We start from the raw sequence: 25,828 nt of genomic DNA on the forward strand, positions 1-25,828 counted from the left end.
TAGATCTATAGCTCTCATTGCACTCTTTGTTTTTAGCTATAGAATGAGTGAATTCGATATCGTATGCAAAACTTATGGCCAAAATTTGACAGTGCTATCGAGCTATCATAGTTGTCTAGTCAAAATGGATAGAATGGTTACTCCTCAGTCAATAAGCACTCAACAAGGCTTTGTTAAGCCTTGGCAAGCTCCTCAACAAGGCGAGAGTAAGTTGGAATAAGCCCAAAGAAGGGAAGACTCAATGTATACCTCAGAGAAAGAAACAATGGCTGCCATGAAACTTTGAGTTAAAGCTTTGAATCCTGACTAAAGCAAAGGATGAAGAAGCTTCTTGAATGGTTAACTTTGATACCAGTTGAAAGATAGAGCCTAAGTGGAAGCACATAAGTGAAAATAAGAGAAAAGCAAGAGCTATGGTAGATGGAGTAGGAGAGCAAGAGAGAGGGACACCCTATGTGGAAACTCCAACAACCACAATGTGTGACTAGTATTTCCTTATTCAATAGTCACTTAAAGAATAAAGAATAAAGTAATAGTGATGGGCGCTCACTACATGTAGTGTATAGGTGTGCGGTCATGGTGTGTGAAGTAAATACAAGGCATCACAAACACAAGCACCTTTACCCCCAACATCTTCATTATATTAGCTTGCTTTTTTATTGTCCTTATTGTTGTTTATGCATTACATTATCTTATTACTAAGTGCATGATCTATGATGTTGTAAACACACAAGTTCTGTTGAGGCCACTACATTTCTAAAACCCTCCTCAATCCACATTTAGAGGGGCCTAATAAATGAATCATGTTAGTAGAAGGGATTTGTACATACACAGATGGTGTGCCTATAGTGATACTAAACAATGATGTCTAGTGAACCTACCCTTTTATTGTTATCATGAGAATTTGACTTTTATATGTCCATGAGGATTCAATTGTTAGAGAAGATTTGTTGTCAAAAAGGGTATTGAGGAGATGTTAGGGACCAATGGTAGTCAGAAGTAGTTTTTTACCTCATCCTTTTCCTCTCTCATACAATGATAATTGCAATTGGAATTGGTGTGCTTGTTGCATGATGAAGGCTAATGATATTTGCAAGTATGAAAGAGAAAGAAAGAATGTGATTTCCATGTCCTCTTAGACCTCAATGATGTATGAGACAAGAAGATAGCACATCAAAATTTGCCAATACATCATATTTTGAGTGTGCCTAAAGACACATAGTAAATTATGCATAAAAAAACCAAATCCTAACCATGTATTTAGTTACATCTCATACCATAAGTAAAGCACATGCAACTAGGTAGATTCATTGTGGTATTTGTGTTTACGCGATTTCCTCAATGATTGCTCTCCCTTATTTAGAGACTACCTAATTTTGCAATTACAAATTAAGATATAGCCGATCCTTTCCCTCTTATACTCTTGCAATGATGACAATCATTCAAGTTGGAATGGGTCTCACAATAAAACTAATAGGCTTATAGACTTGCATAACAAAGTCTTAATTTGGTGGCTCACCCAAAAGGGGTCATTGTTGGTGGATAATTGATGGGCAATGCTGATAGAAAAACCAAGGTTTAATGTAAATTAAATCACAAAAATTTCAAAAACACCTTTAAAATTAAAATATAAAGTTTTTTTTTTGGTTGGGATAAAGGCTTGAAATTTGGAAGTTGTCTTGGAGGTGTACCCAAGACCCACGTACACACCCACACACTCAAACCACTTGAGCTATAGCCCCTTGAAATATAAAGTTAAACTTTGAACTTTACAAACATTTCACTTTAAAAAATGGCAAATACATGGAACTTGATAAAAAAATCCCTCCAAATTTTTAGAAGTGTACAAGTTCGCTCCCGCCCACACTCAAACCAACTAGCTAGGACCCCATTAACAAAACCCTTCCAAAGTGTGAGGTTAGTTAGAGGTTTTAGTATCCGCTACCAGAAATATTTGTAGGTAAGTAACACGGCTCCTCATGGCCATCCTTTGTTTCAGGATGCCACGGAGGCCCCCGGCCGTTGTTTAAATTACCCTCACGTCAACTTCATGTGAACGCGACGATGGAGCTCGCTCGCGGGAGTATGTAATCTTACCCCTCGACCGTGTCTCATCAGCATCATCTGCGATGACACAGTGCATTTTCGCGGCGTGCAATAATTTAGTTAATTTCATGGCCTAGGTGTGATATAATAATCAGAAGAAGAAGAAGACGACGACGACGACGACGGAGAAGAAGAAATCTTGCTGTCACATTAGAAGCGATGTTACCCGCAGTGAGCGCACAGTCCATGCCAAGGAGCACAAATGGTTGCGTGGCCTCAATCCAGAAAGCTGTACTGTGCCTATGGGGCCTGCAAGTAGCCTTGTGGAAAGCCTCTCGCAGCAGCAAAAGGGGAGCTGCTCCATGGAAGCACAGCGCAATGCAGCAATAATAAAACCCCCATGGAAAGAGGCGTTTGTGTGGCTGGATCATGTCACACTTCCTGACCAGGTCTCCGGCAGTGATCGGACCCTTGGTGCTCACATGGCTCCAAGGAAGAAGAAAGGCTTCCGTTTGAGCAGATTGTACTCGTTTGCGTGTGGCAGCTCGCATCCCGCCACACTCGAGGATGGATGTCAGGGCTTCTCCAGGGTTGTGTACTGCAACCATCCTGAGCTTTCGGCCCAGCACACATCGAATTACGTCTCAACCACCAAATACAGCCCACTGACTTTCTTCCCAAAGGCATTATTTGAGCAGTTTCGGAGGGTTGCTAATATGTACTTCCTCTTTGCTGCTGTGTTCTCGTTGACACCGATTGCCCCCTTCAATGCAATCAGTCTCATTTTACCCCTTGTGTTTGTTGTGGGAGTCAGCGTGTTAAAAGAGGTTATGGAGGATTTGAGGCGGTTTCAACAAGTGCGCGTCCTTCTTCTATCCTTATTTTCTTTTCCCTCAATCGATCACCTAATCACACTGATTGTATCTGACCCTACTTGTACTATTTGTCTTATCTGAAAAACAGATTTCAACTTTGTATCTGCCACTACTTGTAAACAGTTTTCAACTTTTAGGTGCTTGGCGCAAACATCTAAGAGGGGTGTCACACAAGCTACAGTTAATCAGTTAAGCGCGATTTCACAAACTGTGTGCCGCTGTGCCAACTGTTCTCAAAAGAGATTAGAGAAATGGGGTACGGTTCAGAGTGCGAAGACTAAAAAAATATGCAGAGGATTTCCTTTGGACCGGTCTTTTGATTGCTAGTGTATCCAAGGGCTGTTTGTTGCCCAGCCCTTGCCTAGCTGTCCAATGCCATCATAAGCAGCCAAAAAACACATGCTTATCTCGCTGAAAATGTGGCATTTTTGTTCCTGCTCTCCCTTCACTTGAATCAGTTTTCTGCCCTAATTTGCAAGTCTTCAACATCATCGATCCTGCCGCAAACATCATTTGTGTCGCTGACGTGCCATCGTTCATCTACTCATAGGCTATTCACTACCTGCCTCTGAATTCCCTCTCAGTCAAATGCAGCAGTTCTGCTTTAGGCCATCTGAAAGATGATTCTCAGTGCCACACAATTTCAGAGATTGCCTAAACGTTCCTATAATGCAGGATAAGGATTTGGAGACAATCAGGCAAAAACCTGCATCACTCGGTTTTGTGGATAAAGCAGTTCTACGTGAATTTGCAAATGTGGAGTATCCATATGTGGATTTATATTCTATATCTGACAACACCAAATTTGCTACCGTGGGTAGATATAGTAAGTCTGTGGGTATGGTGGTCCGTGAGATAGTGGAGATTTATAACTGATAAGTTGAATTAAGGGCCACTTAAGGAACTTGACACGTGGCCCTGCTCTCCCATGCGATACTTTGCATGGAAGCTAGTGAAAAAACTCCCATGCAAGGTGAAGCAGAAGTAGGAGGAGATGAAGAAATGCTTGAATGTAGTGAAGGGAGTGTCAACCGGGAGTCAAGTTCATCAAGTGCCACTGATGAAATTAGGAGTTTGCACAAGAAGAAGAGGGAAGAGATAGCAAATGTGAAGGTCCAGTGCAGTGATTCAGTTGGTCTGACCATGCCGGCATCAAACTCAGGAACCTGAGAATCTGTGAATCGGCATAGAAGAAGATGTCCAGCTCCGGCTTGAAGTGAACTCATAAGTGATGTTGGCAAGTCCATTTAGAAATAGGTATTGTCTACTCTGGAACATAGGGTAAAAGAAGCCGGATTCACTGGTGGTTGATGTACCTTACATTGTTGGGTCAAATTCAAACTTGCATGGAGTAAATTTGCTGGGTCATGTTATAGTTGTGGGCTGTGGGGGCATGCTAAAGATGAACCCAAAAAATCCAAAGTATAGGCAAATAGAAAATCTTGGTCAGAAGTGGTGAAAGGTGGCAAAAAAGAAGAGGGCAGCACTGTGGAAGAAGGGGAAGTAAGAAGATGGAGGAGCATGGCAGCTGGTTAATCATCAGAGAAGTAGGTCTAATGGGGTCAAACAGAAAGTTGAGCTGCCTGAGAGTACTTGGTCAAAGCATCCCCAGATTTGGTAATTTTGGAACAAGGCAATGATCCCAAAGGGAAATAGAGGGCAAGCCAGTGCCTTCACAAATATTAATCAAATCCCTCTTGACCAACTCGACTAGGAATACCCTGGTATCCGTGCAAATGTTCAAATGGCATCTTTGTACAATGATGCAAGGCTGCAGAGGGCAGGGTGGTACCTGATGTGGTTCACTGCACAGACCGGCATGCTTGGCAGTTCTAGATAAAAATGATAAGGGATTCAAAAGACAATCCTTGGAAAAACAAAACTGGGATGGGAATGCAACACAACTTCAAGATAGTAGTGTTCAATGTTAGAGGTCTCAATGGAGATTCAAAATGTGGCCTTTTTGGAGGTGGTTCACATAGAAAACTTTGATGCAGTTATGACCCACGAGCACAAATTACATTCATGCAGTGCCACACTTTCACTCATGGGGATTTTGTCTATTTTGTGGATGGAGAATCCAGTTGTGCCACATTTGCAAAAACCAACAGACATCCCAGTGGAAATTTAGCTATCTTGATGGGCGAAGTTCCGTGGTGCAGATTGCATGGGAAGTAGAGCTTGTAGATCTTGTAAACATCTATGGCTACAATGAGGTCAGATTTAGGAAATATTATGGGAAACCTTGAAGGAGATTGATGTATCTAGAGGCCCAATAGCTGAAGATTTCAACATGGTAATTGACAATGCTGATGCTTCCACTAGTGTAGCCATGTTGCATGACGAGGAGCTTGAGGTCTGGGAGGAGGCAGCAGGCAGATTTGACCTTGTAGATATCAAAGGTCATCTACAAGCAAATGAAGCTCAACTTATCTTCAATTCCTTGAGTCATCTTGGATATCGGGCTAGGTTAGATAAATGGTATTGTCCAATGGGATGTGATTGGTTACCACAAGTTACTGAGCTAGAAGTAAAATTTTCGTGTTTTATAACTGAACATGCTCCAGTTATTCACACCTGGATCCTTTTGAATTGCAAAGATTGGATGCGTATCACAAGTGGCTGGTTATAAACACAAGGCATTTCAAGCAGGTGAGCATCGATTACATGGTCGAGGATGCAATTTAATGTAATGGCAAGCAGCATTGCAGCCGGGCAGTCTGACCCATGTATGGGCTTCATTTCAACTCTGCAGCAATGTGTCAAATTGCAGGGTATGTGGCTCTGTTATAGAGAGGAAAAAGAACTGAAATGGATTGAAGGAGTGTCTATAATAGGAGAGATGATGATACACTTTGTGGTGGGCTTAGTCGATTCATGTTGGGGAAAAGAGAACATATTGGAATCTTGGACCAAGAGCATCTAATCCTTCATCCCTAAACACATTTAATGCATGGAGTTGAACCACTTTAGGCCCATTTCCTTGATAGGAGTTTACTATAAAATATGTGCCCACTTTGAACATTGTGTTCTATCAAGTATTCATTCATTATCATTCACTATGTTCATTGTCTCCGAGTTACCCTAACCCTAACTATGTTTCATTATCATTCTATGCGTTTGTCATATAATTGTGTTTTTTGTGGAAGAGTATTTCTTTACATCGTCCATGGGAGATGGATCTTGAGTGCTCTAACCACCACTCAAGCTTGATGAAAAAAAGCGCTGAAAATGCAAAAATGACTTGCTATAAATGATGATGGCGTTAGCAAGCTGGGGCAATACACAACCTATAGGAGTTGCCAGGTCGAAGGGCGATAGTTGGAGATGACCATAGTAGCAAGCTAAATGAGGTGCTTGATGGATGGAGGCTGGAAAGAGTTGGGGTAACCTGCAAAATAAGGGATGGATAGAATGGCTAGGCATTCTCTTATTTATAGATGAGGATCCTCCCAAAATTAGGGTTTTGGCTTATGGGATATAGAGACTTTGGTGATCTTTGAGTTTGGGGCTGGTTTAGTGAGCTAATGAAGATTTAATGTGTGATGGATATTTTTTAGCTTAATAGCTCTAGTGTATTGTAGAACTTGGATACATTCAACATGCATCCAAGGTACTGTTTGTTGATAGTATGCCTGCCATGAGATCACTATTCAATGTACTGAGTCATTGGATATATGTGGTATGCAGTTTGGTATGGTTTTCATTGTAGCTTTGAAACTATACACTTGCATTGGATTATTATCAGTTATGGATCATCAGTTGTTGCTGATCATCAAAGAACGACTTTCAATTGCTAGTCTCTTATGGATGATTATGAGTTATCAATGGTATTCATCTAGTTTTCATGGATAGCAGAGTGCTATTTGATGCTATTGATAATTCCGCTAGGGTTTATGCTTTACTATGGTTAATTGGTTAGAACACTTATGATATCTTAGTAATGGATGCATCCCATGAGGTTTTGGGAACAATTTTGGATTCTTTTTGTCTATCATGCTTTGCTCATGTTGGCTAGATATTTTCAGCAAGTATTTTTGTAGTAGCATGGTTAAGTGGCAGCGGTCGATGTTGTTTACCATGATGCCTTATGAAAATTCCAATGTAGTATCTTTTGCTTTTGGTACATTGCAGTGCAATTAGGAACAATTGCAAAGATTTCAAGGGGGAGGCCTGTCATGAGGATGCGCATTTTTGATGCTTTGTTTAGCATTTGGTTAGGCATTAATTGAATGTGCACATGTGATGTGTAAGTTGGTTAAGTCAAAATGACGAGCCCAAGACCCTGAGATGTTAGTGGGTATCAAAGGCAATGGATGTAATAAGTTATACTGGTAAGCTACTAGGTGGTGCTTGGTGTTAATTTTGGCGTAGGGTATTTAATTAGCCATTAAATGTCAGCAATTACATTAGGAACTAGGTAGTAATTATTAATTAATGCCAGTTTAGGGGTTGATCAATACCGAGGATCACTTGGGAGACCAAATGGCCAAGGTTGTTTAATTGTGGATGGTCATTTTTAATTTTCTGGGCAGGGACAAAGGGCTGAAATCAATTTTCAAAATTGAGAATTAATAATTCTGAGAGTTAATAAGATGGCTAAAAATCTATTTGGAAGGCTGCCACTTGGCAAAACCTTCCCGTGCAAGTGAGGAGAAGGCTGTTGGAGGCTGGTTAGGCCTCATTCCAGCATTTTGGAGGCTGAAAGAAGCAAGAGGGAGACTGATTAGCTGTTGGCACCAGTTTGGGGAGCTGTTCCAGCCATCAGGGATTGCATTTAATGTAGGCGACAGCTGATTTGACACCTCTAGGAGCAGATGATAACAGGTTTAGCACTCTCGGGCAGATGACAGCTTATGGAGCACCTGTGAAGGTTGGGCTGCAGATTAAAGAGCCATTATGATCCCACAAGCTTGAAAGAGGAATCCCCCACAACACTAGAGAAATATGGAATCATAAGTGAGTACTCGCTTACCACATTGTGAAGCTTGGGACATCCCCACATTCAACCACTATTCGCTGAACTGGAAAAGTCTGCTGAAATTCAACCATAGAAAGTGTCCTCAAAAGCCTCATGGTTAAGTTGGTTTTGGATTCCAATTGATTACTCAGATGCTAGAAAATTGAAGGAAATTACCATCGGCAATGTCATGACTAGAACATGCAAACATTGAACGCATGGATATTTGGACCATCGGGAATGCCATTTCTGGAACACATGAACATTGAATGCATGGATATTTGAATTGTGACCAAGGAAGAGAAGCATGGAAAATATGATGCTGAATATACTGATCAGCTTGACATGAGGATAGGGCCCTTAGGCCTATATGTAGGCAATATACCCACAATTGAGAGCCTGACTGACAACCCTAAAGTCGCTGTCAGGGAAGCACCAAAGTGGCCCATTGCCAAAACATATTAGCGCATAAATGGAGAGAGCTCCTTATGGTTTCCATTGAATGGTGAAAGTTCCAATTAGGAGATGATTGTAAGATGATAATAGCCTCTAGATTGCATGAGCGTGCATTGAGAATCTCTCTTTTTGATAGGGACTCTATGATTGGTGCCTTTAGGAAGGCTTCCTAATCTGTTTGGCAAAAAGCTGAAGCTCTACTTTGTTCAGGCAAGTAGATGCTTGAGTCTAAATACCTTTGTTGCACATCTCCACATACTTTAGTGGAGTTCACCTACATGCAAAGAACACTTACTGTTTGATCGAGTGCAACTTAACTGGAACCAAAATATCTGCTGAACAATCCTTAAAAATTCCTGAGACAAGTATGCAGGGGAAGAATGAGGACTTGTTTGTGAGAATTAAAAGAATATATTTGTAAGTCCCATAGCTATGTTCTTGTGGTCTTTGTTTGGTGGGGTTATACCTCTTTGTATAAGCATGTGAGCATATGTGCTTCTACACATTGTCTTTGGACCTTAATCCGTTTAATTGGTAAAATGAGGAAATGAGAATTGTATCCTGAATGCCATTCAACTGCTTAAGCCATTGGTGTCTTCTGAAAAATATGGCTTGTACGTGCACATTTTCTATGGATGATATTTGTGAACTTTGTCCAACTTTTCTAGAAACATATACCAATCGCTCAATAAGCTAATGTGATCTTACAGGATAAGATAGTCAACAGTAGGAAAGTGAAAGTGCATGAATCAGATGGAGAATTTATTGAGAAACAGTGGAAAGTATTAAGGGTTGGAGATGTTGTAAAGGTGGAGAAAGACAACTATTTTCCTGCTGACCTCCTCCTTCTAGCATCAAACTTTGAAGATGGAATTTGCTATGTGGAAACAATGAATTTAGATGGCGAGACCAATTTAAAGCTAAAGCGGTCTTTAGAATGTACTATGAACCTTGAAGAGGATATTCAGTTCAAATCCTTTGATCCTGTGATCAATTGTGAGGATCCTAACCCCAATTTATATACGTTCACAGGCAACCTAGATTATGCTGATAGAGGGAATGTGTTAGGATCCCAGCTTTATCCTGTTGGTCCACAGCAGATTTTATTAAGAGATTCAAAGCTCAGAAATACTGATTACATATATGGTGTTGTCATCTTTAGTGGTCATGATACCAAGGTGATGCAGAATGCAACACATTCACCATCAAAGAGAAGTAGAGTTGAAAAGAAAATGGACAAAATAATATACTTGCTGTTCAGTATCTTACTTACTATCTGTATTATTGGATCAATCACATTTGGTGTCAGGACAAAAAAGGAAACACCAAGGTGGTGGTACTTACAACCTGATATTGCAGATTCAGCTTATAATCCTAGCAGGGCAGCTGTAGCAGCTCTGCTACACCTTGTTACTGCCTTGATTTTGTATGGCTATCTTATTCCTATCTCCCTGTATGTATCCATTGAGATAGTCAAGGTTTTGCAAGCTGCCTTCATAGATAAAGATGTATTTATGTACCACACAGAAACAAACAAATTTGCAGCTGCCAGAACATCAAATTTGAATGAGGAACTTGGACAGGTTGAGACCATTTTGTCTGACAAAACAGGAACGCTAACTCGCAACATGATGGAGTTTTTGAAATGCTCAATAGCAGGAGTCTCTTATGGATGTGGGATCACAGAGGTTGAGAGGGCTGCAGCCAAGAGGTTAGGGAGGTGTGCATCGGAGCTTCTCCAAATACCTGTGGATGATGCTCAGCTAGTTGATAATGTGAACAAAGATGAAAATCCACATGTGAAAGGGTTTAACTTCAATGATTACAGACTCATGCATGGCAATTGGATTAATGAAACAAACCCAGAAATTATTCTTCTGTTTTTTCGCGTTCTTGCTGTCTGTCATACAGCTATCCCTGAGAAGGATGATACAACTGGTGCTCTCAGCTATGAAGTTGAGTCCCCTGATGAGGGAGCTTTTGTCATTGCTGCTCGGGAGTTTGGTTTTGAGTTTTGCAACCGTACACAATCAAGCGTGTTGGTGAGAGAACCCGATTTGTCGAGTGGGAAGATTATGCTAAGGTAATGTGAGAGTCAATCAAACAGCAGACACAGTGAATTGCATGGTCTGGATAATTCCACCCCCAACATAATCATATAGCAATTTTCTAGAAGCATCCATCATATCTCTGATTGAGCACCAAATAATTAAATTTCACATGTCATCTAAGGAAAAATGTTGTTATTCTCAGAGAATACATGATTCTTGACCTCTTGGAATTCAGCAGTGCGAGAAAGCGCATGTCCATTATTATTCAGGATGAGCAAAAGGAAATTTACCTCTTCTGCAAAGGAGCTGATAGGTGAGTGTTTTCTCAGGTCTTTTTGTTTTTAGCAATCATTTTTAGGTAAGTGCCAATGCATACATGTGGGATAGAGATACCCCAAGTAATCAGTTTATCCTGGATAGGCTTCCATTTCTGAAGAATTTATGATTAGAAATGTTGCATTAGTCGAAGATTTGTTATTAAGTAAACTTTCACCATTTCATAAGATGGAATCAACTTAGGCAATTAATGTTTTCAATGTTTAGTTTCCAAACAAATCCATTTACTCTAACATCTCATTTGAGAACAATTAGCTGAAAGAACAAAACTCCAATTTGGTGACAAACCATTTTAAACTTTTCCTCTAAGTTCAAGATTCCAATTTAAGTTTAAAATAAAAAATGATATAATCTTCAGAACAACAAAGCATATCAATAAGAATCACAAGGATGTTAAAATAAACACTCAAACACCCAAAGTTGGCTCTGTGAAGCAGCTGGGCTATCAATAATGAGGGTGATTACACATGACCATGGCTCCCCAAATAGGTGACTGTTTTGTGGGCACACATATTTGGGTGGTGGGTGGCCTTTACACACTGGCTGCCTGACAAAACATATTTTAGCTTTTTTCCTTTGCTGATTGGTGGAATTAATCCCAGGGTCCTACCAGAAAGTGCATGGACAACAGTGGGAAGGGGCCCAAAAGAATAGAGAAAATTGGCATTAACTAGGCATGGAATGTAGTATATCAAGCAAGCCAATGTGGGCTTACCCTGTGTCTAAAAGGGTTGTGCCTTCCATGAAAAAGAAGAGTTTTCACTGGTTCTTTAACACACACACCAGTAGGCAGCCCCCTGCCCTGTGTGACAACCAATACATGGAATGAAAAGCCATGATGGTGGGTATAATGTAATGATTTTTGCTAGTAAACCCCTTTGCTAGTAATTGTAAGTCCCTAGTCCACATGTGCATGTGAATGACCTATCCTAGAAAGGGTGGCATTATCTTTATGTGGCTCAGACTGGTTGAGGGCTATGGATTTTGCTGATGATGCTGGAATATCAATTGTTTCCATCTTGCCAGCTCCATGCCATGGACAACAGAGCAATTTGCAGATACTTTCCAAACTTCAGTCTCATCCAAGGTAAGAGAAAGTGTTAGTAACCAGCCAAACAAATCATGTGTCATTGTAATCTGTCGGATACTGGGATTAGACATCCTCAGCTGATGGAGCTAGATGCTTGGAAATTCAAAAAGGGCAATCAAATTGCATATCATTAGACTCATAGGTGGGATAGTTGTGGCTTTGTCTGTTGGTGTGTATATCGGCTAATTGGTGATCTTTGATAACCTGGAGAATTAGACCTGTAAGGGCTACTTGAAATTTATACCATGCTCAATGTCCAATGCATGGAAGCTCTGTGGCATTGAAAGTTCCGACTGGCGATTGACAGGAAGAGTGAGAAGATGATGGTGCCACTGAATTGCTGAACTTGAGGAGCCTGCCAAGGGGAGGATTAAGACTGGTGATCAAAGCATTGAGGCCTCTGAGTGCATCGAACTTTAGATTTTTTCTTTTCCTGAATGAAAGTATGAAGTCAACAAGAGAGGAACAAGCCACAGAGGATGATATGAGTATAGTTCAACACAAAGTCATAGCATGGTGTCTATAGGTGGCGAGTGCTGATCGATGACTGCATGAGATCATTCTATTTAGATGTTCCAAGCAGTAAGGCTAGCAATGAGCTCCACAGCAGCTGCAGGGTGGGTTTTGTCAATCCACTTTGTAGGCACAGAAGTATGCTGTCACCCTAGGTAATTGTAGGGCCTGTCTGATGTCAGCTCAACTACTGCAACTATGTTGATTTGGACATAGTCAATGGTTGAATAGAGTGCCCAAAGTATTGTAATGAGCATGAGGGCAATTGCATGACTTAAAGAATGGCTCTCATGTAGAAGGATGTAGTTTTAGTCAATGCCTCAGTCTAGGTGACACCACCCTTTGCAGGTGTTGAATGGAGTGCAGGATTTTAGACGGCTGGGAGGCTCTTATTTATGTGTTGCCCAGCATAGCTGTCGATGGAATGAAGCCCATATCAACCTTTGAAAGGGTTTGGAAGAGAATGTCCTTCAAGCTGGCAAAGCTGACATGACTTTTCTTGACACCAAATGGTTGAGTGTTGTTGTAGAGTAGCTGGGGATCTGTGTGTTCAAAGCAGCAGGACAGATCTTGTAAGGGGGAACCTACAAATCCACATGCATGGGAAGCCTGTAGTTTAATGTGCTCTTTAAGGCAGCGAACCTTGTGAGTGAGTAGGGACTACCACTTAAATGATAGGCTGTGTAGTTGACCATGATGTGTAATGCATATACCTAGAGCTTCCTAACATAAAAATCATCATGGCTTTCAACAAGGGCACACTTATTTCTTCAAAGTAGGTGATGCCACTGACAGGCCCAAACACAACCAACACAACCTTTACGGAGGGGTAAAACCTTTGCTTAATCAGTTACTCAAAGCACAAGCAGACTGCAACACATTAGTAAGCATAGCGGTTAAACCAAGGTAGAACCATTAGAAGTGGATCCCCAAGATAGAACACAAATACAAGAAAGTTCCCAAACTTAAAAAGGCCAAAGAAACCCGCCTCTCATCATGTGATTGAGAAGCACCAACCTTGCAACCATTCCCAAGGTAGATGGGTTCTGAAGGCACTACTACAAGTGCAAGTCTATATGTAGGAAATTCTTGGCTATGGTTGCCAAAGTGCCCACAGCCCTCCAGCTCCACACAAGCCATACTGACACCATTACCGGCAAACAATGCTTATCGACCACAAGAACCACCTTTGCCAAAACCACGTAAAAGATTGAAGAAACAAGCGCCAAAATGCAAAGCTTCACCCACTAAGCCTGAGTTGATATATAAGAAACCATTGGCTGTAATACCTCATCCCACCACCGCAAACGCAATAGGAATCTCATAAGGATGCTCGACAAATGCACAAATCACAGAACCAAGTTTGTAGCTTCAGCTTCACAAAAATTTCATTTTGTGTGCATAATGGGAAAGGTTTAGTTGTCAAATTATGTCCAATTTTGAACAACATTATGCTATCAAGACTACCAAATATGACCCAACCTACGTCGCACCTATGACCATGCAGGTGCTTGTTTTGACTCAAAATCAATTGTTCTAACGGATATCTTGACCTACATAACGCATGTCCATATACGCTCACATGATATGGATCATTATGCAACACTTGAGTATAATCCTCACTTTTATGATTGGTTGTTGACTCATTAACCGTGTATTTTACCGCAGTGTATATAAATAAATGTGCAAGCACATTATAAGTAAAAATTTGCACACCTTGGAATTAACATATTCATAAATTGCTCCTCACAATCCTAGGAAGTATTGCATTTAACTAGGTAGGGGGAGGGATAACTGAAACTCAAAACAAAACTAAACTATGAACAAAAACAAAAAACCGAATAGTTCAATAGGAAAACTAGAAATTAGTAGAAGTTAAGACAATTTGTTAAATGCATAAGCTAATATTGAATTTGTTGTATTAACGAAAAATACTTTTTCCTTAATATCTCCCTATTATATCTTGTGTTAGGTTCTATGAAATGGTAGGACAAGGAGAGAAGTTTGTGTAGGAGAAAATCATCGATTCCCAGCTATCATTTATGGAAGAAAAACATATCAAATATAGTTTGAAGATGGAAATTAGAAGGTATTGCCACTTGAGGTACCATCGGATTCACAACCTTGCAATGATCAAGGATCTAGAAGCAAAAGAGCTAGTGGATGGATGTGGATTAAAGACAAAGTTTGAAGGGAAGGTGGACCATGATAAGTGTATTGAGTTTCTCACAACCTATGATCCTGATAGGTGTAGTAGAGCAATCATGGTGGAGGAGGCCAATGGCCAATGGTAGGTTGAAGTATCTCTACGATCAAATGTGGTACACAGGGCTTGGAATTGTGAGATAAAGCAAAAAGGATATTGAGAAGCAAAATAGATATGTACATTAGGTTCGGTATGAGTAAGCAGAGGGTGTTCACCAAGATGGAGTACGCACAGAAGATATTCTGGATCCTATTGTGAAGAGCCAAGCAAACTTGATACACATACTATTCTCTAGCACCACGTATAACTCCATAATGATTACGATCCACGTGGAAATGCTAGAGAGTGTAGTAGTACGAACTATGGACAAAATAAACCTTAATGCTTGCGTCAAGGAAACCATCCATGCCATAGGTAAGACATTGAGCACAAGAACGAAGGACCCTAAAAGATTTGATCCACACCGATGGTCAACAAGAAAGTAGAAAGGAAAAAGGCTACAACCAAGGCTATGCTGGTGGGATTTAGAGGTATCCTAACAACAATCATAGCGAAGGACATCAAAGGCTTGTAGGTGAAAAATGCATAAGCATTTCCAACCCCTTCTAGAGTATTAGTGTAGGAAGTGTCTTCTATTACGAGGATGTGAAATTTTATTACTTTGTTTAGCATTTAATTAAAAATATTTCACAGTGTGGGACCTAGGATCCCAAGATATCAGCTGGTGCCAAGTTAAAATTGTAATAAGCTATACTTGACAGGTACTAGGTGGTACCTAGCGTCATTTTGGCCTAGACCAATTTATTGGCTACTAATGTTAGTGGTTGTGATATTAGAGACAAAGCATTAATTAATTAATTAATACCTGTCTAAGGGGGAGTGATAATTGCTTAGGGATACTTGGAAGAGAAATTGACCTGGCCAATTTAATTATTGATTGGTTGAATTAATTTTTTGGGCGCTAGAGTAATTATTAAATTAATTTTTAGAACTAGATAATGTTGAAAAATGGGATTAGATAGTTGTCACTTGGCAAAACTTGCCCATATAAGTGGGAAAAACTTTTTTGGGGGCTAGTAAAAGTCTATTCAAGCCATTGTGAGAGAGATTGAGAGAGAAGGAGGCTGTTAGAGTGCAAGGAGATGTTGATGATGTGGTTTGCAACCACCAAGAACCAATCCTACATCATGGTGACAACAGTTTGGAGCCCTTCAGGTGCAAGTGATATCAGCCCAAGGTCCTTTTGATGCAGTTGACAACATACAAGAGGGGCGACGGCCTTTCTGTTGTAGTTGACAACTTCCATGGTTGTTTGAGTAGGGCAGCAGTAGTTTTTCAGTGTTCTCGTGATGAAACTCTAAAATTTCTTTCTATAATATTCTTTCTCATCCTACAGTCATCTTTTAAGTTATTGTAGTAAAATTCAATCATTTGAGTCATTCAAGGTGGAGATATTGGAAAATCTCTGCTATAAACCCTAATTTATAGCAAAAATTAGGGTTTGATAGCACCTTGGGATGTTGCACAGAACTAAGGACCTAAGTCTTGAATTCAAGCACTAAAATTAAATAATTTCAAGGAGATTTAAGAGGCCAGCTAGCCCATGTTAGATTTGGGACTTAGTTTGTCTTTTAAGGAGTAAGGTGAAGGCGAATCTCCAAGCAAACCAAGGGGCAAATTGGTTTGAAGGCTTGCTTGTCAGTTTTGATAGTAAGAGGCACTTGGATTAGCGGAGGAGATCATGGAATCTCAATTGTAGTCCATCTGTTTGCAATAAAAGCTAAAGAAATACCACAAGGGGCACTAGTTTTGGGGCCAACAGGCTGTCCATTCTCCAAGATTCAATAGTAAAGTGTGCATTTTCAATTTATGTGAATTAATTATGCTTGCTGTAATTGTTGATTAATTAGGTCATTACCATCTCTCTGAGAAGAAAGGGTGGTTTTAGGTTTCATCATTGGGATACCATCAAATCCCATGACTTGGTGGGCCCGTGGCACTTGATTGGAGGTTAGAAGCTTTGCTCTAGTACTGAAATTGTGTTCAACTAAGATTTATAGCAAGAATGTCCTTAGATAGTGAGATGGGATCACGTAGGGATGATGCCTCTCAATCTGAAAAATTCACAAAGTGGTGGGGGGAAATGCAATGCTTTGAAGACAGAAGAGAGAATGGTAGCGGCAAAATATGAAGCAATGTTCAGGCGTGAAGTGTAGAAGTGAAAGTCACACACACACACACACACACACACACACACACACACACACAGAGTGGACTCCACAATTTGGTGTGTACCAACAATGTGTTGGTACACAAAGATTAAATAATGTATTTATACTTTAGGGTTTATGGGTTTTATCCACAAGGGTGCATGCACATGTACAAATAAATAATACACGTGTAATACATGGGAAGTGAACAAAGCGCCTTGATACCCAACTTGCATCTTGTACAAGGCATAGCATGGACAGCAAAGCTGATAATGTTGGTTTAGACCAAAATGTGGGTCCTCCTTGGCCTATAGAGGGTGATCATGGCCAGCAAGAGGAAGAGGAATTTGATGACCACTATAAAGATCAGTTGAGTACAACAGCTCAAATGTTTGTGCAATTGGAAAATGATCCTCACTTCATGTTCTTTTTTCATCCCTTAAAGGAGGCTAGCAAAGGAAAGAAGAGGAAATTGTCTTCAAGAGCTTTGGGATAGCATGATGCATCGAAGGAAGAGTCAATACACAAGCATGATGTTCCAAATGTGGGTAGTGAGCATAAGCAAATGATGCCAGTGGAGCAATTGATGCATATGCAAGGCCAACTTGGAAGTGCCAATTCAATGCTTTTTGGATGGTAAGGTACGCATGCAATGATGGGGTAGCTAGGGTACTTTGGTGGTGGCACTAGTTTCCATGTTGTGGTGGGCCAGGGACTGCATACAGGGATGATAAGGTCATGAGAAAAAATGAGCTAGTAATGCTCGGATGAGAAAAAATGCAGCTATTAATACGTACAGTGTATGGAAAATTGTATCTTGGTATGTTTGGTAGCATGCAAATTCCCATGTAAAATCACATTGTAATGGTCCAAAGTATGTAAACAAGAATGTTTCTTAATGCATTTGGTGCTCCTGGCATGTCAGATATACATGAGGGGCTAGTTAGTCAATTGGATGCAATCTTGCATGTTAGTTAAGTTGCAATTACAGCAATTTGAAAGTATAAAGCATTGCAATGCTCAAGAGGGAAAAAGACTTAGAACCTAGTGGAGGTTTTGAGGCAAGTAGCTTCAGCATTGTTTTACCTCTGAAAGAATGCAATTAGGTGAAGGAGCATTGTTTTACCTATGAAAGAATGCAAGTAGCTTCAGCATTGTTTTACCTATGAAAGAATGCAATTAGATGAAGGAGAATGACCTGGCAGGTCATCCTAGGGATGCACTTTACCTTGATGTGTTTTACTTAGAGCTGATTTTGGATTGGGCTCATTTAGATTTAGTAGACCATAGAAGGTCGAGAGTATTGCCTGATGCTCAAGGGGGAGGTTACACCTCCACTTCCCTAGTGATGGACAGCTCAGTTATGTAATGGATCTTGGATGTACTTGGTTTGCATCCAGGGTACTATATACTAATAGTGGTTTGTTGTTGGGATCACTATTCAGTGTGCCAGTCATTGTGAGTCCATATGTATATGGTATGGTTTGCACCTAGGCTCTGAAACAATACATTTGCAAGGTTATTGACATGTATGGAATACATGGAATGTACATTTTGATGTGATGTATATTTGCAAGGCATGTATGGAATACATGGATGGTATTCGATGTACATTGGCAGGTGATACAAAAGAAGTACAATTGCATAAGTTATGTGCATGTGGTTTGCAATTGATGTATGTTTTACATGACTATCATGTGGTATATCATTGCTACGGGGTGTTGTTTATGCTCAGTTTATGCATTACAATGCCTCGATGGTTAGAATAATGTTGGAATTTGGCATATGGATACATCTCTTATAATTGTAGGTTCTCAACATGGTGATGACTGAAGACACCAACGACATTTGTGGCCCTTGCAACATTGTCTCCTATCTCTCCTCACCTACGACATATATTAGGACAATCATCTCTCTTTCCTTCTGCCATGAGGAGAAACCAAGTGTCACATCAACTTTTTCCATCACTTCCCATTACCATCCCCTTTGTGACCGTCAATACCAGCCACACAATGCTACCCACTAGGTCGCAGAGTGCCATGGGACTGGCACCTATTTAGGAGGGGGATAATGTTAACCTCTTCTTGAAAAAGGCAAGCAAAAGAACTTGAAAAAGGTCAAGAGAAATCAAAGCGTAAGGCGAATGTGGCACAAATGCAATTTTTGGTCACTCATAAATTTTAAAAGATCTTTGTGTTGTAAATTATTTTTAAGAGCCAAGCTCACTCTTGTGCAAATTGTAAAACACACACACACTCACACACACACACACGCACGCGCGCGCATGCACACCCCTGTCGAAGTGAGATATTGGTGGCATAAGGCTTCGGCTCATTAAAGCTAGGAAGGTTGATTAAAATTGGAAGACATGCAGAAACTAAGAGAAGTCCGATTTAGACCAAAGAAAGGGTGGGATACCCAAAAATCAAGTCCATATATAAAACCCAAAAAAATGAATGGATAATCTCATTCTTGTGGTATGCAATCTTTTGGAGCTTTCTTCTTGCTTCTCCATCTTACTTGAGAGAGGGGACAGAGGGGGGTTGGGGGGGGGTGGGTAAGGGATTTGTGCGGGTGAAGCTTTTTGGTTTTTCTTCTTCTTCTTCTAGTAAGTGTGGTGATCAAAGCTATGGAGATGGAGCTGGCTTGCATGGCTTGAGTCATAGAGCCATCGACATGCCTTTGTGGATAGACTACAACGAAGAGGTAAATTGGTAGCTTCTTTGTATCATTTGTGAGAGCATGTAATGGTTATGTGAGATTTGAATGACAATTGCTTCTTTTGTACTATATAGACTATCATCTAGAAGTAGCAAGTAGAGCACCTACATAGGGGAGTTAGCAATATCCAAAGCTACCTAATCACCTTGTAGTATCAAAATAAGGCACTAGTTGTAATGAGTGTCCATGTGTGTCTAGTGCGTTTTGAAAAATAGAGATGCTAATATGAACAAGGGCTAAAGACAAAGTCAGTTGAGGCCGAAGGTAAGGTAAGATTAGGGTGTGAATCATGAACAAGAAGCTTCTTATACTTGGGCTGTTGGCATAGCTAGGTTACCCGAAATGCATTCATTTTTTACTTCACCTCCAGGGTTCAAATTCAGTGCTAAGCTCAAGGGTCTTCTCCATTGGTAGTTGGATCTTATTTAGCATGTTGACCTTCTTCCTAGAGAGTATTTAGTTTCTTGGGCATATGGCAGTTTCTTTTGCTACTCTATTGTGACTCTTGTATTTCTCATGTGATTAATATAACTGCTCATTACGAGAGAGAGAGAGAGAGAGAGAGAGAGAGAGAGAGAGAGAGAGAGAGAGAGAGAGAGAGAGTGTGAGGCGTGATGGCGAGGAGCGATGGCGGAACTGGCTGCGACGGGAAGTTCCTGCTGCGGCGCTTTTCCCTGCTCCTGCTCGTCTAGGGCAGCGCGTCAACCAGGATTCGGCTCCTGCCCCTCCACGCTGTGTTTTTCGTGTGCTTCTGCAGCCTGTGAATCGCGCCCCCTGTCGTCGCCCTAACCTGCGCCCTCTACCGCACGGCTCCGTTGACGCCCGACATCTGCTCGCCAGATCCGCCGCTGGTCGCTGGTTCTGCGCCAGCGAGCAGCGCCCTTCCAAGCTGCCCCCTCGACGCCTGGCCTGTGCCTGACCCTTTGACGCCTGCCCCGTCAACGTTTTGCCCGGTGCAGAGAACTCCGTTTGTGGTTGACTGCTCTGCGTCAACGTGTAAGACTGTTGCAGCCGCGTTGAAGCCTCACTGGTGTCTGCCCCGTTCCCGTGCGCCCCGGTTCATCTGCGCGTGTCTGTCCTGCTCTCCACAGGAGCCTCGTTGCAGTCCTGTTGCTGCAGCCGGGTGGTTCCCTGATTTTGCAGGTCTGCGGGACTTGCACAGAGAGAGAAAGAGAGAGAGAGTGAGGGAGCGAGCGAAAGCGAGAAGACAGCAGTATGGCTGGCCTGGATATGGATTTTCTAGACCGGACGGTGGCAGCCCTTGGCCCTGATTCCGATACAGAGGAGCCGGAGGATATGGTGCCATGCACGGAGGAGCCGCCTCCGGGTTCTAAATTGCCGCCTGCAGGCAAACGCTCCAAGCATACTTCTGACGAGCCAATGGGTCCTCAGGAACGTTCCTATGTGCAGGTTGCCTCTGAACCTGTGGATTCGCAGGAAATTGACTGGGAGCATTTGCTGGACTTTGCCAATACTCTACTTGGCGATTATGTCCAGCATAATAATGAAACTTTCTCTGATGCGGGTACGGATGATGTGCTGGAAGCCACGGTGGACCCGAAATCAGTCTTGCGGTCCTTCTCGGTGTTTTATGACCGTGCAGTTATACTTTTCTTCACTGGCAGGATCCCAATGCTCTCACATATTCGCCAGTGGATGCAGCATTTATTGCAAGGGGAGTGTGTTGAGGAGATATTCCTTGGACCTCGCGGCTTTTATGAGGTGCTGTTGAAATCGGAAACGCATCGAGCTGAGCTCCTGTCCAGGTTGCCACTATTCTTTGATCGCCGCTTGGTCCATGTTGTACCATGGCGCCCTATGGCTGACTTCCAGCGTCTGCTTCAACGAGAATGCCCGGTGTGGGTGGAAGTGGAAAATTGTCCAGTGGTCTATTGGCCATTGTTGAAGGACGCGATGGCGGTTGTGGGAACAGTGCTGGTTCCCCCAAGCCTCAGGGCTATGAACCGAAACCGTTTATGCATGTTATGGGACACGGCCAGGAAAAGGCCTGCGTGGCTTCGCCTCAATTGTTCTGGCATGCATCCTTTGCATTTTCGCCTGAAATGGGGCAACTTTGCCGGACACTGCTTTTCATGTGGTAAATTAGGGCATTTTATGGCCGAATGCCTGGAACGGCAACCGTCTTCTGAGGATGCGCAGGTTGTGCTGCCCAAGGATGACATGGTGCTTGATGCCCCGACACAGGAGACCCTTCAGCCACCTAATGTCATGGATAAAGGCAAACAACAGGTCCGGGGTTTGGATTCCCCTAGCACTGATTGGATTGAGGCACGACAAAAAAAAGGTAAAAAGTTGGATGCAGGCCTGGCGGATCCTGGGCCTAATGCTTCCCAGGATTCCGTGCGCACGTATACGCGCAGGAAAGAAATGGTCACTTCACAGCAAGCTACGCGTACTATGGCCCCGTCTGCCCCCCGTAATCCGTCTTCAAGGAAAGTCTATTCAGACGGCCCCAAGGGCCCACCTGCTGAGCTGGCGTTTGATGCAAAAGGTAATGTGATTACACCTTGGGATCGGCGTTATCCCCGCTCCACTCCCAAGGCAGTGGATTTTCCTTCTACCTCTAAAGCAGGTCGCCCGAATTCGTTTGCAGTCTTGGCTGATTTTCTGGATGAGGGTGTCCTGGATGCTCTCGCGGAAAAGGTGAAATCGAGGCAACAGGCGCCTCGTTCCTGACTTCCTTTTTTGAAGATATATGAAGATAGCCACGTGGAATGTGCGAGGCATTTGCTCTCACCATAAGCAACATACCATGTGGATTGTCTTGCATGAGAACCAGTGGGATGTATTGTGTGCAGTTGAGCACAAAAGCCACGGTGAAGCAGGAAAAGTTGTGGATTGTCATGGATTCCGTCTGTTTTATGCAGGGACACATGCTACGCACTATTCGGGCGTGCTGATGATTGTCCATGAGAAATACCAGCCTGTTCTTGTTAAAAATGATGTGCAGGGCCGCTTTCTGGTAATCGAAGTCTTATTTGAAGGAGAAATTTTATGGTTGCTGGGCCTCTATGCTCCGAATGATCCCGTATCCCGACGGGATCTTTGGTCGACTTTGCAGGGCTCCATGTCACTTGGCCGAAGGGGGTTGGAGATTTCAATATGTGTGTTGACTCTTCTCAGTCCACTTCAGGGCATTCGGTAATGGATACGCCGGAAAGCCGGGTGTGGAATTCCTTTGCTTTGCACGTACTTAAGCAAGATCTTTGGTCGTGGCTTCACCCTTCTTTTTCAGGGTTTACTTTTCATTCCGCACAATATGCAACCACTTGGTCGCGGTTGGACAGAATGTATATCATGCAGGGGGATGATTTTCTTCCCGAGATGCTGGAGATGAAGGTCTTGCAGCAATATGCGTTGTCGGACCATTTCCCCCTCCAGCTTGAGATGCGGGCACAATCTATTGCACCTTTTATGCAGTTGCTGGATAGGCTCCCTTTACGCTTCAACTCCTCTTATTTGAAACATCCAATTTTTCAGGGCTATATGCAGCAATTGATTGAGAGGTTCTTATTGGACTTCGCCTCTGAGGGCTTGGCTTCATTTGCACGCCTGCTCTCTAATGTGCAGCGGGTTGCTCGGCAGTATGGGATTCATTATGCCTCTCTTTGTCGCCGACGTCGACATGCAGCAGAGGACTTATTGGCTTTGGTCCGTTCCTTGCTCTTGGACTCCCCAGATGATGATTTTCTGCTGTCACTGGAGAGGCGTTTGGCCCATCTTATTCAAGTGTTTCGCTTGAAATCTTATCAGCAGGCCAAGCTGCATAACTTGACTGACACATTGCAAGATAGTGCCTGCCAGTCTCATAAGTTCTTTCGCGCCTTGCATGCTTCTCCGGCTCGCGAAAATATGACTCGACTCCAGGATTCGGAAGGTCGCATGGTCACACTGATCCGCAGACCATTATCAATATGTGCAGAAATTATTTTCTGGATCTTCTTGGTTCTTCTCCCTTGCCTTCTAGCCAGGTTTCGCATGCCCGCTCGGTCTTCTATCATTTGGTCCGCCAGCAGGTTCCATTTGATATGCAAGCCACTTTGGAGGTGGATATTTGCGAAGAGGAGGTTATGGATGTTTTGTTGCACCTGCCTAAGGATAAAAGTCCTGGTTGGGATGGTCTCACTAATGAATTTTTTGAGCACTCGGCCACGCAGTTGGTAAAGCCATTGGTGATCATGTTTCAGCAGGTTTGGGAAACAGGGGTCATGCCTTCCTCATGGAAAGAAGGCCTTATCAAACTGATTCCAAAGGTCCCTTCGCCGTCAAAGCTGCAACACTGGAGACCAATTTCTTTGATGGACGCGATGTATAAAATCTTCTCCAAAGTGCTGGCAAATCGGCTTCACAAGCACCTTCCAGCTATTGTGCATCCTCTCCAATATGGTTTCATTAAGGGCCGCAACATTCTGCATAATATCTTAAATGTGCAAATGGCTATTGACTATGCGCGGCACTCCAGTCAGCAAGTGGTATTGATTCAATTGGACCTGGAAAAGGCGTTTGACAGTGTGGACTGGTATTTCATTGCAGATCTCATGTCTGCTATGGGCTTTGGTATCCGGATGTCCCGATTGATCTACACCATTAGTACTGCGGCTTCTTCAAGAGTTATGCTCAATGGTGGGGTTACAGAGCCATTTGTCCTTGCACGCTCGGTCCGACAGGGTTGCCCTTTGAGTCCTCTCTTCTTTGCCCTGGCAACTCACCCGGTCCTTTCAATGTTATCCTCCATGGCGGCTTCTGCTCAGCTGGCAGGGTTGTCTCTTCCTTTGGGGCAGCACTTCATTAGCCAATCTTTGGCTGATGACTCCTTTATGATTTTGCAGGCGGACAGGGACAACATTCGTAAGGCATTAGATGTTTGGACGCTCTTTGGTCAGGCCTCTGGTCTTCGCATCAATGCCTTTAAGTCAGGCATTCTCAGTTGCACGGAGCTTGATTTACAGTCATTAGGTTGGTAGGGCCAGGTGGTTTCCCGTGGCTCCATTGTCAGGCATCTTGGATACCCATTGGGGGTGGATGTACGGCCAAAGGACCTGCTGGAGTGGATTTCACAAAAACTGGCCGCGAAGTTTATGTATTGGAAGTCGCAAGCCTGGCCATTCCATGTCCGCCTCAAAGTGGCTCAGGCAATTATGCTACCAATGCTAATGTATTTCCTGCCATTACTGCCATGGACGCCTACTACTTTGAAGGCTCTCACTCATCCCATTCGTTTCATGCTATGGAAAAAAGATTCACTGCAGGCAGGCATTTCCTGGATTTCATGGTCACATGCATGTACCCCTAAGCGCATGGGTGGTGGAGCTATTTTGGATGCGGAAACTCATATGCTGGCTCTTCATTGGTCTCTTTTTCGTGCCATGTGTGTGGATCATCACCCGTGGACCATCATAGCCCGTTATTTTCTTGAGGACAGCGGGCTCCGCCAAGGTAACACACGGCTTCGGGCCTCTTGGTGGCATGTCCTTAATGCTGACTCTCGATTTTCCAGTCCCTCTTCCTCTTTGTTACTGCACTTGGTCGGCTCTTGGAAAGTGGTGCTCCAAAAGGCCCGTTGGCATCCTGTAGGGGACCGCTTGCAGACTAACTCCTTTCAGCTGGAATTGTTGGCAGTATCCAGATTACTTTCATGGGAAGATAAACATCAGCTCAGACCAAGATTTAACCGCATGGCCCGTTTGGGTGTGACTTCGATTGCGGATGCTACCCTTGCTACTCGCAATGTCCTCGCATCGTTTCGGACTGCTAGGAGACTTTTCAGGATCCCGCGCGGATACCGTGATTTATGGGGGAAGCTTTCGTTGGAACTTCAGGGTAGGCAACCCTTTCCTGCCCTGGCTGTGGATCGCCCTTGGCAGGACTGGGACCTTGCAGGCCGGTTGAGTCTGGAAAAGGCCTCTACTAATCAGGTGTATCATCTTCTCATTAAAGATCACCAATGGCTGGGTGTGAAAGCTAATACTGTTTGGGGACTGCGGAAATCGCTGTCATGGTGGCAGGCAACGTTGATGGAGGGCTGGCGGAATAAGGCACCTTTCAAATGCAAGGTCTTTCTTTGGCGGGTAATGATTGGTGGTCTTCCTCTTGCCTCGGCCCTTTCCAAGCGTCGAATCTCGAATGGCAATTGTTTCTTCTGTATCACTACGGCGGAATCGGCCCGACATTGTTTTCTTTCTTGCCCGCTCGCCAAGAATATCTGGTCACTCTTGTCGCAAATCTGGCGCGCAGTGGTGGGGTCCTCACTGACTCCTTTCGATTGGGTTTTTGTGCGCCCAAAGTATCCCACACCACCACCGTTACATATGAAGATCTTATTTCACTTTTTCAGATACTGGGG

At 42.9% G+C, this 25,828-nt stretch overlaps 1 protein-coding gene across 1 annotated transcript in view; it reads left to right on the forward strand.

Annotated features, from left to right (window-relative positions):
* Positions 1 to 1,975: 1,975 nt before the first annotated feature.
* LOC148034101 (putative phospholipid-transporting ATPase 4) overlaps positions 1,976 to 25,828 on the forward strand; it is a 131,096-nt gene continuing 107,243 nt past the window's right edge. Inside the window, exons 1-3 of the mRNA XM_087682107.1 lie at positions 1,976 to 2,903; positions 9,048 to 10,420; positions 10,591 to 10,701. Of these exons, the coding sequence (XP_087538233.1) occupies positions 2,349 to 2,903; positions 9,048 to 10,420; positions 10,591 to 10,701 (2,039 nt within the window). The 5' untranslated portion in view covers positions 1,976 to 2,348. The remainder of the gene's footprint in view (positions 2,904 to 9,047; positions 10,421 to 10,590; positions 10,702 to 25,828) is intronic.

This window comes from Lygodium microphyllum, chromosome 7 (genome assembly GCF_053477565.2).
Source record: "Lygodium microphyllum isolate KBCC chromosome 7, Lygodium_microphyllum_v1.1.10, whole genome shotgun sequence".
Classification (NCBI taxonomy): domain Eukaryota; kingdom Viridiplantae; phylum Streptophyta; class Polypodiopsida; order Schizaeales; family Lygodiaceae; genus Lygodium; species Lygodium microphyllum.